Raw genomic sequence first — 17,689 nt, forward strand, 5'->3', positions numbered from 1 at the left:
GACTCATATAATGTGTCTCATCTCACGCTTTTAAAAAAAATCATGACATATAATCTTTACCTTAGCAACTAAGACCAATTTCATACAATCTCCTGAGAAGCTTCGATCATTTGAATATCATGCTTTCAGTTCATATTCTCCAGACATCTCGTGGGAATAGGACCAAGGGGCTAAATCGCTTATGCTCTTTGAAGACAAAAATCAATCATTCAATCAAATGGGAAGCTTCGATCATGATAACTAATAGGACTCTGATCCGTCCAACAGTATGAGCATCCAAGACTATGAAGGCCAAGAGCATCTAGCTATTCAATACATAACGAAAAGCAAAAATCAATCAATCAATTGGAAAACTTCGATCATGATAACTGATAGGACTATCAATTGGGGAGCTTCGATCATGATAACTTCTGTGCTATCCGTAAAAGGCTATGAACATAGCAACTAAAGGCTTGTCGAAACTTGCCTCCCAATTCCAGGGGCTATGAACCTAGCAACTAAAGAGGAGTAGGGGGTAACGGGGGTTCAAATAAACCAAAATTTTCCCACGCGCTTCTGTACTACCCGTAAAAGGCTATGAACATAGCAACTAAAGGCTTGTCGAAACTTGACTCCGACATATTCGGCTTTCCAGGGGAAGCAGGGGGGGCGGAGGTTCAAATAACTAAACACTATAAGATGAGGAGACGAAAAAAAGACATGTTTTATCTTGTTTTTTACATCTGGTAGGCGTCCAAGACTATGAGCATAGCAACACACTGGTTTACAACGATTTAAGCCCCATTGGAACGTTCCCACGGCCAAAATTTTCCCACGCTTATGAAGGCCCTCTATTCTACTGAGGCAACTTTGAAAACTTAATGAGGACTTGAATCTTTTTACTGCAGATTTGAATTCTATCAGAAAAATAAATACATTCTTTTCGAGAGATTTTTTATTCGCGATAGATGCTCTAATCAGTGAAAATTAGTTTCACTAAGGTCTCTTCAATTGGGAACCAACATCTTTAATTCCAGAAAAAAAAAAATCTGTCATAAAGTACAAAATTTTCGTCTTAAACCATCCTTGTCTTAAACGTTCTTTCGTGATAGGTGGCGTGGAAGATTGTTCTATATTAGATGTGATTTCAGATAATTGAAATGTGGTAATGCAATTAGGTGCAGTGTGCGGTGGTAATCAGGCCGGTAGCAAGCCCAAAAATGTGGGGGGTAGAAGTTAGAGGGGTCCGATCCAAGCATATTATAGTTCACCACCATGTTATAGTTCGTTTGCAAGCTTAGGGGGCAGTAAAAATTTAGGGAGGGCCCGGCCACCCTAGGCTCCCGTGGATACGGGCCTGGTGGTAATCGTAGTTGGCTACCAACCATTTTATTGGGTGCAGCTGGCACAAGTAAAAATACAGTCTTACTTAAGTCATAGGTCATGTTAGTCAGAGGATTGCAGACTACATTGGTGATCTAATACTGAGGCATTCATTTGAGATTTTTAATGGTTGCTGGATACCCATTGGATTTTTCTGTCTCTTTCCTTTTGGTCAATACTGTTAAATACATTTGAAATAGGAAAACACAGTTGAGTTTTGTTAAATACTAAGTTTATATAATAATAATGAAAGAACTAACGCCTTTGTAGTTTAAGTACAATTTTACTATTCACTTTATTTTAGTAGTGTGTGTCTCCTTGTTAGTCTTTCACGCCTTGGATTTTTTTTTTTTAAGTATGATAGCAGTGTTACGAGTACACTACGTTAAGAAGTTTGGTTTAATATTTGGTAAGCCAAACTCCTTAGCAAGCTAAATTTTACCAAGCCTAAATTTAAATATAGCACTTCACCTAAAATTAAATATAGTTTGGTGTGGTGTAAATCACGTTCGGGAAAAAAAGGTATATATTAAAAAAAAAATCATACAGGTTGAAGAACCAGAGATTTATTTATTTCTTAATGTTCTTTGAGTTAGAAGAGACCAGAAGTTTCCAACTAACAGTAAAATTTTAAATATTATTCTGTGCTACGTGACTTCTGTAGATCAGTGGGTCATAACAGAAATAGGTTAAGAGGAATTTAACCACAGTTACACGATCCATATAAAAGACTGCCATAAATTTGCTTCGGGGGTCCAGTCAGCACGGTGGAGAGGCAAGCAAATTGTCTTTAACAATCTCCGTCTTTCAAAGCATTAAGATAAATCTCTCCCGCTCATCAAAGATTGAGTCTTCTGGTCTCTTCTGCCAAGTATTAACGTAAATAACAATCCTTCTCTTATCCTAAAATATGGATAAATGTCGAATTGATTTTCAATAGGAAATGTTCAAGGTTCTCACTATGTAGTAGGAAATGTCTCCCATTTAAATCTCACTTTTGTAGTTTCAATTAATTTATTTTTATATTAAGTCTTTAAAAAAAAATTCAATAAATCATTGTAAATATCCGAGCATCCTTTCTTACATCATTTGCATATTCACATTTCCAAAATTAAAATTAAAAATGTAACTTATTAAGTAGTGACAGGCGTTTTGGAAAATCTAAATACTTTCCAAAATAATTTATTTGCATTTATTAACAGCATTATGGCTATCAAAATTTTAATATTACATAACATTATTAAAGTGCACTACCTAGCTCCCTAGGCGAAGTATCAAAATTTTAATATTACGCCTCATTACTAAAGTACACCACATAGCTCCCTAGGCGAAGTATCAACATTTTAATATTACACAACATTATAAAAGTACACCACATTAGGATGAATGAATATTTGAAAATAGAATGTATTTAACTCTTTAGATTTGCTGAGTAGAATATTATTTCATTTTGATTTTAGCGTTACATTCCATGAACATATTAGTATTTTCCATCCTGTGCATTATATTAGGCCCTAGTCCCGACATCACTTTGGGTAGTCTATCAAGCAAGGATGATAACTATACTTCCAATGGGCAACTAATACTTGATTGTTCATATCTTATGATTAATTGCTTGGATTACCTCCATCAACGAATTCTACTCTTAACCTTTGACCCTCTTCATCGTGGCCAAAATTCAAGGTGATCCATCAAGTAGTTCCTGAGAGTTTGTCTCCTGGACGGACAGAGCGATAGATAAGAGTAAATTTATAAATTAGTTTTGGTAAACAATACTCTTATTTATAGTACGAGTTTTGAGACCGCGTTGTGACTTATCTTATAAGTACCCAGCGTGAACATCCATTAAAAAAAAAAAGCCAGCGGCTATGGTCGCAAGAGAAATAAATTCCTTATTAATTTGATAAGAGATACATTAAACGAAAGGTCTTATCCTACAAACTGGATTTTGAAGTTCTGCTGAAAGTTAGACACCCATGCCAGTGACCTAGGGGGGGCTTACTCTTATATTAAATTCATTTGGTATCTCACGTTCTATTGTAGGCTAATGGAAACTAGAAATATAAAAATGAATAAAATAAAGTACGAACTGTTGAATGATAAGGAGAATCCTTGCATAAATTCACACTCATAAATATTGCTAATTCACCAATTCATACATTATGGTACGTAAAATGAAGCTTTTGATTGTATAAGATATCCTTTGTGGTTATTCAATGCTAGAACATGTCATGAGATTTGTGATTCATGACCCGAAAGCAGTCGGACTCATGATCACCTGACCTAGTACCCGGACAGATCCATTCATGGAATGACTTAGTGATTTGGACTGGCCTTTAATTTGGTGTGACTGGGATACTACGAAACATTATATACATACACATGAGGAATATACACTCCATGAGAATCGTTTGATAGAACACGAGTCTCTCCTTTCTCTCGACCTTCTTACTAAATCTCTATAATTTTCTTTCTTCTTTGTTATGTGAGTTTTTGTGTATCAAAACATTGCACTGAAAGATAACTACAAGGTTAAACAGAGTATAAACGCGTGAGAATCACAGAAGAGATAAGCTACATGCTTTTCTTAAGAGGATTCGTCAAAGTTTAATTGAGCTGTAAATATACTTCTGAGAAAGATCCAGCTGAGCTCGAACAGTGTTTTAAATATTGTTGTATAGTCTATGTTTAGAAATCATTGTATTATTTTTCAATAAGGAAAGACGAACAAACAATGAAGCTGGTTTTGAAATATTTAAGACATCGTACATTAATTAAGAAATACCCACCAGTCATTACACAAATGAAAGTTCTAGCTCGATTAGTGGGCCTTATTAATCCAGTACGAAATTCTGCAGAGCTTGTATTTTGGCTGCTTTCAGGTCACCGAGTCATCGGACCTATCTGGGTTACAGAATGTGACCGGGTTAGATCGATCTGAAGAGTGACACCCAGACCCAGATGATCTGGACAAAAGTCGTGACCCGGTGACCCATGGTCTGTTCCTTTGCTGAGCTATACGGCTATCAAACGCGCTGTCCTTCAGCCTGCACTTGATTTGCAGTGGAAGCTCATGCGTTAAGAGACGTCATCCCGGTAAAATTAAAATATCGCTAATTTTACAGTAATTATGTGATATCTTCAAATAGATACAAGATAATAGAAATGTGGAACAAGAGCGCCCTAGACAATATCCTTTTACATGAGATACCGTTATCACGACTCACTTATCTGCTTTCGATTTCGAGCCATTTTGAAAATCGGCATTTATTTTCGCGTTTCTAAACGGCTGAAAACGGAAAGCCACTAGGTGACTTGTGATAACGTTACCTCACGCAAAATAATATTGTCTAGGGCGCTCTTGTTCCACATTTAAGTTACCTTTTATCTATTTGAAGATATCACATAATTACTGTAAAATTAGCGGTATTTTAATTTCGCCGGGATGAAGCCTCTTAAGCTCTAGATCTAATTTCATATAGCCGTGTTGAACGAGACTAAGCTGAAAAAAAAAAAAGAGAGCTAGAATGATTAAGAGTACATGTTTTGCAGATCATATGGCGCTTGTTGCAGAGTCTGAAGAGAATTAATAAGATGTTAGAAAACTTTAGTAAAACCTGTGAAGAATATGGGATGAAAATAAATGTTAGATAGGCAAAAGCCATGGTGATTGGAACGAAGGGGTCCTTGTCAAATATAGAAGTAGAAGAGGATAAAATACAACAGGTGACTAGTTTTCAACACCTGGGTGATATTATTAGTGATTATATGAGATGTGAACGTGAAATAAAAGATAGGATAGGAATGGCAAAAGAAGCCTTTAAGAGAGAAAAAAAATACTATTTTGTGGGACCTTGAGTAAAGAGTTCAGAAAAAGACTCATAAACTATTTCGTGCGGAGTATTGCATTGTATTGGTCAGAAACATGAACATTACACAAAAATGGAAGCTTTCGAAATGTGGGTGTGGAGAAGAATGGAGAGAATTAACTGGGATCGAGAGGAGAACGAATGAGAGGATGTTAGAAATAGTTGGCAAAACAGAGCAATTTTAGATATTATTAAGAAGAGGAACAAAACTGGTTGGTACATTAGCTAAGAAGGAATTTTATCATGAAGGACGATTTAGAGGGTATGTTGGCAGGAAAAAGAGGGAGGGAGAGAAGGAGACTGCAATTAATGGACGATATCAAAACAGAAAAATCGTACGTGAAGACGAAGAGGTTAGCGGAAGAATGTGGAGCATGGAAGCTTCTCAATTGCAGCAAGTGATCTGTCAATAAATAGCAGATATCCATGATGATTATGATTTGGAATTCTACCGGGCGTTTGACAATGTGAAACAAAACTATTTCTGATTGCAATTAACTGGATATTTGAGTTTGTCTTCTATGTAGTAAAGTGGCGCCTATGTTCTAGAGGCGGATCCAGGACGGACTTCTGGGGGAGCGGTGGGTTGTAATACTGCTACTTAGAACTACAAGTACTTTTAAGAGTTCCAAACTCTGGGATGGGTTTTTATATATAAAATAAGACAGTTTCTTTTTTTCTTTTCCTGGAGGGCGATCCCCCCCTGGATTCGCCCCTGCTATGTTCTTAATTTCACAAGCAGAAAGATAAAAGAAACCTATTATCCTCTGCTCTCTGCAAACTTGATACTACTAAACATACTCTTATTGACTTCCAATGTGTTGTACTTTCGCTTTGAAATATCTTACGTTTGAAAATAAATACATATCTTACAAAATATTGTAAAGTCTGAGTCTAGAACTGTATTTTTAAAAGACTTTTGTAGTATTTTGAAAACCATAGAAAACACGAGAGTGGTTTATAACGAATGTCATGCGATCCAGCTGTACATGCAAACAATAAAGTCATAAAACTCTCACTAAACTATGGAAATGCATTACATGGAAGCAATAAACCACTAAAACCAAACTCAAACCACATCTCTGTGTTTTTATTAATTATCATGCAACGTTGAATAGCAATTACTCACAGATTAGAAATTATGTCATAATCAATCTATTGTTTCATACGGTGTGCAAAAATCAAGTTTGGGGAAATGCGTTTAAGTGGGAGGATATTTATATAATTCCTTTACCAAGAATCTTTCGATAGATCCAAGACCATTCTTCGAGTTTAAAGTTATGTTGGTGGTAGGTTTTCTCGAGTTTTCTCCCATATCCTTCCACAGTTTTATCTCACCAAGTCTGCAATCAAAAACTTATTTATATAATGCTTCTCATTTAATATCAGAGCATTTTTGTGCGATGTTAAGGTGAAAATCTAATTCATTTAAAGAAATTCGAGCTGACTTCTGTTGTAACATTTGAACCTCAAAAGTGTGGTGAAGCTCAGGGCTTCAGGAAATTCCTCAGTGTCTGTATACGATTTGTGGTTACACATAGCACTACAAACAAAATTCCAATAGGATTTATCGCTATATCGGCGAGACAAATACTAACTAACTAACTAACTATATGGCCGCCTATGGAACCAGGAGGTTCAATGCCGCGTTCATAAAAGCTCTCTATTGACTTCTATCCTTAGCCAATTGGATCCAGTGTCTACTTTCCATTCCTATTTCTGCGAGATCCATCTTAATATTGTCCTCCCATCTGCGCCTAAGTCTTCCTAATGGTCGTTTTCCGGTTGGTCTTCTAGTTAAGACTTTGAAAGCGTGCCTACTTTCTTCCATCCTGGCTACATGACCTGCCACCTGAGCCTCCTAGACTTGATGACCCTAACAATGTTGGGTAAACCGCATAAATTACGTAATTTCTGGTTATGAAGTTTCCGCCATTCCTCATTCCTGTTTTTCTTGGGTCCGAATATTCGTCTCAGGATTTTGTTCTCAAATACTTTCAGTCTATGTTCTTCCCTCAGAGTAAGCGACCATGTTTCTCAACCATACAGAACAACAGGCATGATTATCGTTTTACATATTTTAAGGTAAGCTTCAAATTCCTCAACATAATTCGCGACGACAAGAGATTTTGAACTGAATAATAACACGAATTCCCTGCTTTTAGTCGACATTTAATTTCTTCGTGAATATGGTTTTCGTCTGTAAATATTGATCTTAGATATTTGAAAGTATACACTTTATCAAAAATATTATTCGATATTTTAACGCATCAATAATTTGCCATATTATGATCCCGACTAACTTCCATGTATTTAGTTTTCTCTGCGTTTACTTCTAAACCCTGCTAGCGTTTAATTAGACCTCTTCATTTCTTCCTATTATTCTCCTATCATCCCCTACTAAATTTACATAATCAACATATGCCATAACCTGTTGAATCCCATTCAACTCTAGGCTCTGGTTGCTATGTTTGAATTTCCTGATAGCGTATTCCAGAACAAATTTGAATAATAATGGCAACAACGCATCTCCTTGTTTCAGGTTATTCTCGACGTGAAAGCTAGTGGATAAAAGTTTTCCTACCCGGACTTTAGTTTCGGATTTATTTAAACATATCTTGATTAATCTAATTAGCTTTTTCGGCATTCCAAATTCTGTAAGAATGTTGTACAATGCTTCTCTCCTAACCGAGTCGTAAGTCTTTCTAAAATCAATAAATAGTTGATGTACCGGGGTATTGTATTCCCACTTCTCTTTGAGTATTCTCCAAGACAAATACACTAATATTAAATGATTCTTTCCATCATAGTGCATACTTTGCCGCCTATAAACTCTTGTTTTTTAAGTGCAGGAAAAATCAGAGGACAGGTCTAGCGATACATCTGGTATGGTGGTAAGCATTCTCGGAAAATTCTTGATCTTTCAATGCTTAATAACCATTTTCCTAACAAATTCCAACTTGTTAAAAGTACTGGACCATCACCAGATTTCTTCTTGACTAGAAGCATTTCTATTTCAAGTGTGCTCTCGGAAAATAGTGAAACATACTTCGGTCCCACCCCCACCGCAGTTCTATGGAGGAAACATTCCCTTTGGTTTGGGGAAAGAACTCTGTCCGCATCCAAATATTGAAAGATGTTGGCAACAGCAACTTGTCCCTTCTCTTTCGAAGGAGGAAAATACACATAGACTGCAGCGCCAACAGGAGGTACACTTGAAATAGAAGGTCTGTAATAAACTTCATGTTGTTATCTAGTTCGGTAATCAAAGTATCATTTCATCTATATTGCCTTTTCGATTCAAGGATAGATAAAGTTAGTGATATTAGGTTGGTACAAATGAAATATCTGTCCAAGTGCGTCATTTCCAAAGACTAACAATAATAATAACAACAAAAACTACAATATATGGTTAATCAAAATAATCACCTTCTTTAACCACGCACTTTTGGTGTTCCTCGGTCAATGACTGAATTCCGTGGCGAAAGAAGTTCTCCCTCAGCCGCCTGTTGCAACGCCTGATCATCAGAAAAAGTCTTTCCTCCCAAGAACAACTCGACATGTCAGAAGAGATGGTATTCGTTGAGAGAGACATCAGGAGAATAGAATGGATGATGAGGGGTTTTATATTGCAATTCATGGAGAGTGAACAATACTTGCGTGTGCAATTATCGTACAACATGAGGACACCATATCTGTCAGGATGGATGGTTGCGGATAACTATGGGATTTTATTTCATGGACTTCAGCACTATAATGATTCGTAATGATAGTTTCACCTCAACTGAGAAAGAGATGACGGATCAACCTCACTACAGATCACTATATCAGCAACATCTTATAAAGTTTCGAAATCCGTCCCAGATTTTGATTTAGACCCAACAACTGTTCTGACCGCTTACGATTGTCGTAGTGGATTTATTAAAAAAAAAAAGTGACCATCCGATGCCGGAAACATTTTCGACTATTCTTTACTCTCAGAGAACTACACGCCTACAGATGGCGGCGGTTCTCATTGTCCGGTATCAACTCATGGAGCACCCACGTGTTCAACTTTGCATTTTACCGATCACACGGTGCTGCCGAAAAACAGTGGTATAGTGCATGTCTAACTTGTCTGCAATGGCACGAACACCTTTTCGAGAATCTGTTTCCAATGCCTTCCTGAGTAACTCATCCGAATATGATGCTAGTCGGCACACATGTGACTCATTTTGCAGTGCTGTATTTTCGGGATGAAATTTGACTAACCAACGGCAATTGATGCGTTTATTGCCCATTTCTGGCCCAAATGCAAAGTTAATGTTCCTTTGCAGCTTGCTGTGCAGAATGTCCCAGTTTGTATTCGTGAAGAAAAAACACTCGCAATTGTGTGTTCTTCACGGTGCAATTTCACACGATGATGTTATTCAACATTGCACTGCCTGCTTTGCGGTTTGGGTACTCCAGCCAGTTAATTTAATGTGAACAGAGTTTGTGACGATAGACACATGGCGTTAGTTTATCCTTGTGTTATATTGCTGAGGTGAGTTTCTCCTAAGCTGCCAAAGTGGACATTTCATTGGCATCAACCAAATATATATTTTGTGTTTTATTACATTCATATTTGAACAATATAAAAATTGATACGAAGAGTTATCTCGCGTCCGCCCTAAAATTCAGAAATATTATTTTCTTTTGCATTTTGCTAAGAAAAAGAAAACTGAAATCAATTTAACGTCCTACGATTATCTGCTTTAGGCTAAAGAAAACGGATGACCAAGGTAAGTGACTGAAGATGCAAGAATCGGTGGAATGGGAATGTGGGAGGAAACCGGAGTACCCCGAGAAAATTCACAGACACGATGTTGTCCACAACGCACAACATTATTTGGCCGGGGATTGAACCAGGACCCACCCACCAGAGGTATGCGCTCTACCACTGAGGCACTGTGACCCCCTATCTAAGAAAAAGAATTAGCGCACCTTATTCCAATTCGAAGCAGGGGCGGATCCAGGACGGACTTCTAGGGGGTAGCAGTAGCAGGTCGTAATACTGCTACTTAGAGCTACTTTTAAGTGCTCTCGGATGGGTTTTATTTATATATGAAATAAGAAAGTTTGCTCTTCTGGGGGGGCAATCGCCCCGATCGCCCCCCCATGGATCCGCCCCTGATTCGAAGGCATGTTGGTTTTTATAGCTTTATATTGTATACAAAAAAAACCTCTTTTGCGTATTATCTAACAGTATGTTATATTTAGGTTATTCTTTCGTGTTATTTTGTCATTTATGCTATTCTTTCATTTTATTTGTTTCAGTGAATGAGTATGGATCCATATATTTTATAGTTTTTTCTTTGATTTTTATTCAATCGCATTCTGAAGGTAAGTTCTTCGTTTACTTGCACATAATAGGTTCAAATAAGGAATATTTTAAACATTTATTGCCTGTAATTGCTACCTAGGACGACCAAGCTTGATTTTATACTTTCTTTAATGGATGAGTCAAGTCATTTCGTCACTTCCTGTGACAACAAAACTACAAGGTTCCGGAAGTGACACTTTCTATTCCATGCAATACGACCAGTAGATAAAGACATCACGCTTCCTTGCTTTTCTCATCTTTGCTCTGTTATTCCTTAACTAGGATTGTGCATTACCCGAATTTGGATACAAAAAATCGATATCGATAACATTTCTAAACTTGGTCGACATAACAAAATAGTGAAACTTGACCGCTATATTGAAGAATCGAATATTGAAATATAAAGCTATGGTCATCAGCAAATTATCGATCAATTAATCGATATATTGAAATATCGCGCAGGCTTACTTTTAAGTGCCTTTGTTTCTGAAAATTTAGACAATTGCAATTCTCTCCTGTAATATTAACTTTATTGGTCGACGTAAAACATAAGCATTCTAAGTTCCATATTAACTACATTTGTTTGGAGCCCATCGAAAATATATAATGATGGAATTTCCGGCAGAAGTACCTGCTTGATTCATCCATTGCCAGGACCGGGTATGCTGACAAAACTAAATAAATGTATAAAAATAAATAAGTGAAATAAAAAGTAAATAATAAAGAAATAAGTGTAACATAAAAACGAACTTCACGCACTGAATTATGTAAATACTTATTCATATTTATAATGGCTATACATCAAGCCCGATTAGTAGTTAGAGTGCAAAGTTATATTAATCTGTGATTAACAATAATATGCAAAATTCCAAACTTTTAAGTGTTGCGGCCTGCATAAACATCTAGGAGAAAATATTTATATATTCTTAATCCTTAATTACAAACACGAGACGCTCCAATCTGTCAGCCGTGTTAATTTCCATTATTTCACAGTCAGGCCAATAGTTGTCGCTAGCTGCGTAAGTTTCTACCTGACGCCTTGTGATGTCGCTAGTGATCAGGCAATTTGTAGACTAGCCTGAAGGTTGGGAGGAAATAGCTAAATTTTAGTTTTAATAAATTAAATTGTTATGGAACATGAGGAGAGTAGTAATGTGTAAATTCGTAAAAATGTACCCGTATTATAATCATTAAGATTGTGATTAGCTGAAAAATGACCAGCAAGAAAGATAACTTTAATCGGGAGAGAAATGAAATAAGCTAGAATATACTCTATATTTGTGGTAATGTATAGAATTATACATTTGTGAACTTTTCTCCTCCTTAGTCTATTGGCTAGAGTGCGCCTATTGTGCACGAGGCCCTTTGTTCGATTCTCGATGAGCGAACATTGAACGCACTTTCCCCAACTTATCGTAAATACGTGGATTACCATATCCAAGGTCTCATCCTCTCTATGCCTGACGTGTCGCAACCGTTCTGAACGCCCATAGTGGACTCGTGTGCTATTCACCTATGATCTTTCTGCTAGGTTCTCGATCTGTTGCCACACACACACCAGTGTAATTACTAGAACTAGGAATTTTCGGTACTGTACCTAAATTTATTTTTATTATTATTATTATTTTGCTATTCAAATGTTCGAATTCGACTGTCTTGCAAAGAAAACATTGAACTAACACACCTAACTGTGTTTAGCTTGCATATTTTAACATTTTTTTTTCAATGCAAATTCATTTTCGCATCTTTTCTCAAAGTCGTCACTTTTTTGCACGTTTTAACACTCCTTTTCCGCATTTTATTCCTATAATAATTAAACAAGGGAAAGCGAGGATGTGCGCCATCATATTACTAGCGCTACAGTGTAAATCCTGTTAGGCTAATCAAGCTGACCAATCATGGCTATTACCAATCAGTATTGTTAAGTGTTTTTGTATAGTTTTGTTTTAAAAATCGTGAACTTTCATCTCGTTTTTTTAAAAAAAGAGCATATTTTGGTAACTGTGCGTAGGAAGTTCTTACACTTCGATTCCACATAAATATCTCAACTGACAAAAGAACTGGCCACATTTGTTTGATTTAATTCCGACCGTCGGTAAGAGCACAGAGCTTTACAGAGATGAGTTTTTTAAAATTATTTTTAAAGAGGACTGTACATAGAAACATTTACTTAGTTACTACATTGGTTGATTGATTTAGATTTTGGTGTCCTGTTTAGCACCGAGGCTATATGAGACTAGGACCTATAGCTTAACGTGAAATTCAGACCACATAAAGTCTCCGCGACGCTAACAATTACTTAGTGATCAGAGGTGAAACCTCACTAAAATAACAACAATAATAATAAATAACATGTTAGATGCTATCTATTTTCTTTTTCAATTTTCAGGAGTTGTGAATTTCATTAAAGTGTTACATGTTAACAGTTGGATCAGTTTTTTAAACTTATGGCTTTAATAACATTTATGTTCTTTGACTTGTTTTAGGAAGATTTTTCAATACATTAGTGAATTTTGAATCTTTATGATGTAATTAGTTTTAGAACTGCTTGTATGAATGTTTACTTATGAAATTTGTACTTTTTTTTCTAAAATTTTATACCTTTTTGAACAAAACATTTCCCTTTTTTTCGAGCCTTTTTAATCAAAATTTTGCACCTAAAATTCCTAGCTCTATCAATTACTTACGTTGTGCATCAAGAACTAAAGGACAATTAAAGACAAGAATACTTGATACACAACACATAGTACATATACCTCTGTTTGTCACATTTGTGGCTACTACTTCATTTAATTCACGCTATTGCATTTTTAATATCCAACTGTGTCACTAACTAAACCAAGATCTAATGAACATTTTGAAGGATATTAAACTTCATAAGTACAACCTTTTGTGTCTTCATTTACATAAGCTATAAAGGCAAATGATATTTCTTAATATTCCAAATTCGTATATATATATGATACGTTTCTTAAAATACAGTAGTGTTCGCGGTTTGAAAAGCGATGGCTAACCGTATTGTTCGAGGTCCACAGAAAACATACTCTATATATATTGTTTGGAACAGAGTATGTTTTCTGTGGGCCTCGAACAATGCGGTTAGCCATCGCTTATCAAACCGCAGACACTATTTTAAGAAACGTATCATATAAGAATTTGGAATATTAAGAAACATATATATACAGCCCATATTATATTTGTATATAGCACTTTCAGAAGAAATGTTAGTAAATCTATGTATATCCAGTAAAGAAGCCACAGGACCTCACATTACTATGAAAGAAAAAATATTGTATCAATGGAGTGGGGAATACCCGATGGATAAGACATAATATGTTTCTCTACAATATCATGAAACGTTCCTAGAGAGTTGAATTTAATAATAATAATACTTGAAGTTCTTTAAAGCCTTTTCTCTTTTTTCTCTTGATTTTCGCGAATAAAAATTATAAGTATTATTTACTTAATTTTCTTGAGTCTCACAACAAAACCTGTATTTGTTGCGTTCATGCAACATCTCGTCGAGTATGCTGCCTATAGTTGCCATGTGTCCTAAATACCCCAGAGGCATATTTTCATAACTTTCTCTCCACTGAATTGCAAAAAGCCGTTAAAGGGCTAAAATACACATATCCGATTATTATTATATTTTTAATGGTCTACACAGGTAGGAATTAAAATAAATAAATAAAAATTATGAAGTTAGAATATTATTGTAATTGTGCAAAGAGGTTATATAAGATTAAAGAAAACTTCTTCATGAGAAGGAAAATAACTAGAGTAAACACTATACTTGGAACAAATATGAAGAATACAGGGAGAAAAGAGTAGTTCAGATGCCATCTAGTGTTACCTAGGAAAATATTTACTTCTTTTTTACAGTTTTAAAATTTGCATGTTTTCGAAGTATACTATGCAATAAAATGCCATTTTGCTTTCCTGCTATTTGTGAACTGCGAGATCTGGCCTTTTTTCTTAATATAACATGTATTTTATATTCTTATGATATTTTAAAGCTTATAACCCTTGCTGTTCTTATCCATGTGAGAATAATGGAGTATGTCAGGTGGCAGGAAGGATAAATGATTTTATCTGTGACTGTACAGGTACTGGCCACTATGGAAGAAGCTGCGAGAAACGTAAGTATAATTATTGTTTATTAAAGGCTGAAACGACAGAATCAGGAAAACACTTTATTTATATGAAGTTCAGTTTTGGAAAAAGTAGGGCAGCTTGTTCCAACCGTTCAACGTTATTTCGCTAAGTGGTTGTAAAGGTTAATATCTGAAACACTATATAATTAATTTAACTATTTTCAATCCAGTTTTTCTCCCAGCCGCACACACCCCAGCTCCTATTTATTTTGACCAAATAGTTTCTCTTTTTCCATATTACATCATAACACACGGTATGCTAACAAACAGGAGGAGTACAATATATACTATACCTGATGACAAGAGACCTTTCATCTGAGGAAACGTGTTGGACAGTCTCCAATAAATCCAGTGGGAGAATAAATAAAAAGTATCGGACGTCTTCCGACCTCAGAGTGGAAAGGAAAAAACGTTACATTGGATAAGGTCCGACATAGGTTCGCAAATGGTTAATAACATAAATTTGGCAGCGTGCGATACGAGTTTAAGTTATGAAGTTCTCACATCTTCCTAGATTCAATATCATTATCACCGTCAAGAAATCTCTTGGCCATTTTTCCATTTCATTTATATCCTTTCAGAGTAGGAATAATCCTTTCTTTATCCTTCTCCCTCATATTCTCAATTAAGTTGATTGGATGTATGTTTACTCTGGTTGCACGCAATAAATTCTACCTTAATTTTCCATTAGCTTATGATTATAGGACTTACATGGAAATACTTAGCAGAAGGCATAGAAATTATTGGGTTATGTCTCGACAACTGTTTACGTAAAAGATGTTATTATCTCCTTTAAAATTCCACCTCCCTTACTTTAAACATTTGTCGAGGCGTGTTACAAGTTCCATGCCTTCTGCGAAAAATTCCCTTACAATTTCCGATAACCATTGTTGTATTATAGCTTTTACCTCATAATCCGAGTGATATCGTTGCTTTGAAAGTTCTTCTATTACGTGACTGAAAATAAGGAGAATTTCCGTGATTTCAACATTTTTCGACCTTGATGGTCTTCCGTCGCGGTAAGCATAGTCGATATCTACGTCCGTTCTCAAATATATCGCGCTAATTTGCAATAACTTGTCGTGATGTTGCATTTTCACCACACTTTTCGTGCATCTACCAATACATTTCTGTACAGTTACACCATTTTGCCTACAAAAAACTAATCAGCGCACGCAGTTCTAATCTAGACGCCATCTGTAGCTGCTGAGAAATGTTCATAATCAATTAAAACTAGAACTACCCCGTCAAAGCCGCTACGTCACGCACTGCTGAGGAATGTCTGCGGTGTTGCCACCAACTGTCAACAAAATATCTTTGTGCTAAGGGTTTTCACGAAGGTATCCAAGTAACTTTTGACTGATCCTCGTATCACAAACCAATACTCGAAATATGCAATATTTTTGTCTCCACGTGGATAGTGTTTACTAGGATCACACAAGGGAGACTTGTTATATTGTAATGTTAGTACGTCCGACACTCCATACAATAACGCTTGAAAGAAGCGAGCTCTTGAATTTCTTTTTATGCAATAGATAACTAGAACAATTATCTCGGCTAATTTTTTAATGATCTCAATCCATTAACATCTAAACGAGTAACGGCAACTTACGACCGTCCGTTAGTCCACGCAATATCTCTTGAGTGAAAGCGAATTTTTATATTTTGTTTTTGTAATAGTTAGATTGATTCTCTTGACTGAGTTCGTTAATGGAGACAACCATTAATATCATAACAAGTAACAGTGATTTATGTCCGTCCGTAAGTTCACTCAATAACTATTGAGTGAAAGCGAATTTTTGAATTTTGTTTTTGTAATAGATAGATTGATTCCCTCGATTAAGTTCGTTAACGGAGACAATCCATTAACATTTTAACGAGTAACGGCGACTTACGTCTGTCTATTAGTTCATGTAATAACTCTTGAGTGAAAGTGAATTTAGGTGTGAATCTTGAGTGAAGCGGTAATCTACCGGAAGAAATTAAAACTTCTAGTGTATGTGGTCGTTTTTACTGTCTATCAAAGTTTATTTAGTTATTTTGTTTAAACGAATTGACAAACTTATTGCCCATTCATAAATATAAACCGCTTTATGAAAGGTATTTCTATATAAAAGATTTTAGTACGTAATAAGCTCACAGAACCATACAAATTTGATTATATCGTTAACAATAAATACAAACTTAAATCTTTAGAAAATACTTTCCATAGAGAAAGAGAGAGAAAGAGAGAGAGAGAGAGAGAGAGAGTGTGTGTGTGTGTGCATGTTTGAAAGAGAGAGTGTGTGGAAAGTTTTCTCATGTACAGCCACCAGCAAAAGTATCTCCCTCCCCTAAGTACTCTAATTCTATTACTTGGAGTCCAGATAATTTTCAGTTGTGAGAACGCCTGGACAGATGAAACCCAACTTACACGTAACTTCTCGGCATTAACAACAGTTGGTAGCACTGACTCAGGTATTTATGCAAGGAAAACTGTGACTAGGTGACGCACGAAACAGTTTCTATTTCTACAGGTGTTGATACAATTCAAAGAATGCGAATGTTTGCCGTCTTTTCTTCTTTGGAAATCAGAAGTTAAGATGAGAAAGAATAGTAGAAATATAAATCGGGGCCATCGTTAAAAACTATGAGATAGCCTCAACTTGAAGAACGTCTCGTGTTATTTTCTTCATTCGCGAATAACTTGTTTTTGAGTTTAAGAAGGAAACCTCGCGTAAGTCATTGTGACACTCACATAAAGAACGTCTCCTTATACGAGGATTAATATCTTGTGTATAGTATTACATGCAACGATTTTAACTTGCTAATAGTTTATGTGGCAGATGAAGTGACGCGGTAGGTAAGTGGTTAGCTCCTCGAACTTCTATTCGGAGGACTCGGGTTCAAATCCCGGCCAGGTTCAAACTTTTTCAAATGTTTCAATATCAATTTCAATGCATACTCACTGTGAGAAGCAA

At 35.9% G+C, this 17,689-nt stretch overlaps 1 protein-coding gene across 2 annotated transcripts in view; it reads left to right on the forward strand.

The window, feature by feature from the left end:
- Positions 1-17,689, forward strand: part of LOC145690138 (prostaglandin G/H synthase 2-like) — a 159,941-nt gene that overhangs the window by 42,395 nt on the left and 99,857 nt on the right. For both annotated transcript variants that reach the window (XM_081764735.1, XM_081764736.1), the window contains exons 2-3: positions 10,530-10,595; positions 14,592-14,714. In XM_081764735.1, the coding sequence (XP_081620861.1) occupies positions 10,530-10,595; positions 14,592-14,714 (189 nt within the window). The remainder of the gene's footprint in view (positions 1-10,529; positions 10,596-14,591; positions 14,715-17,689) is intronic.

This window comes from Thermobia domestica, chromosome 7, assembly GCF_964235325.1.
Source record: "Thermobia domestica chromosome 7, izTheDome1.hap1.1, whole genome shotgun sequence".
NCBI classification, from domain to species: domain Eukaryota; kingdom Metazoa; phylum Arthropoda; class Insecta; order Zygentoma; family Lepismatidae; genus Thermobia; species Thermobia domestica.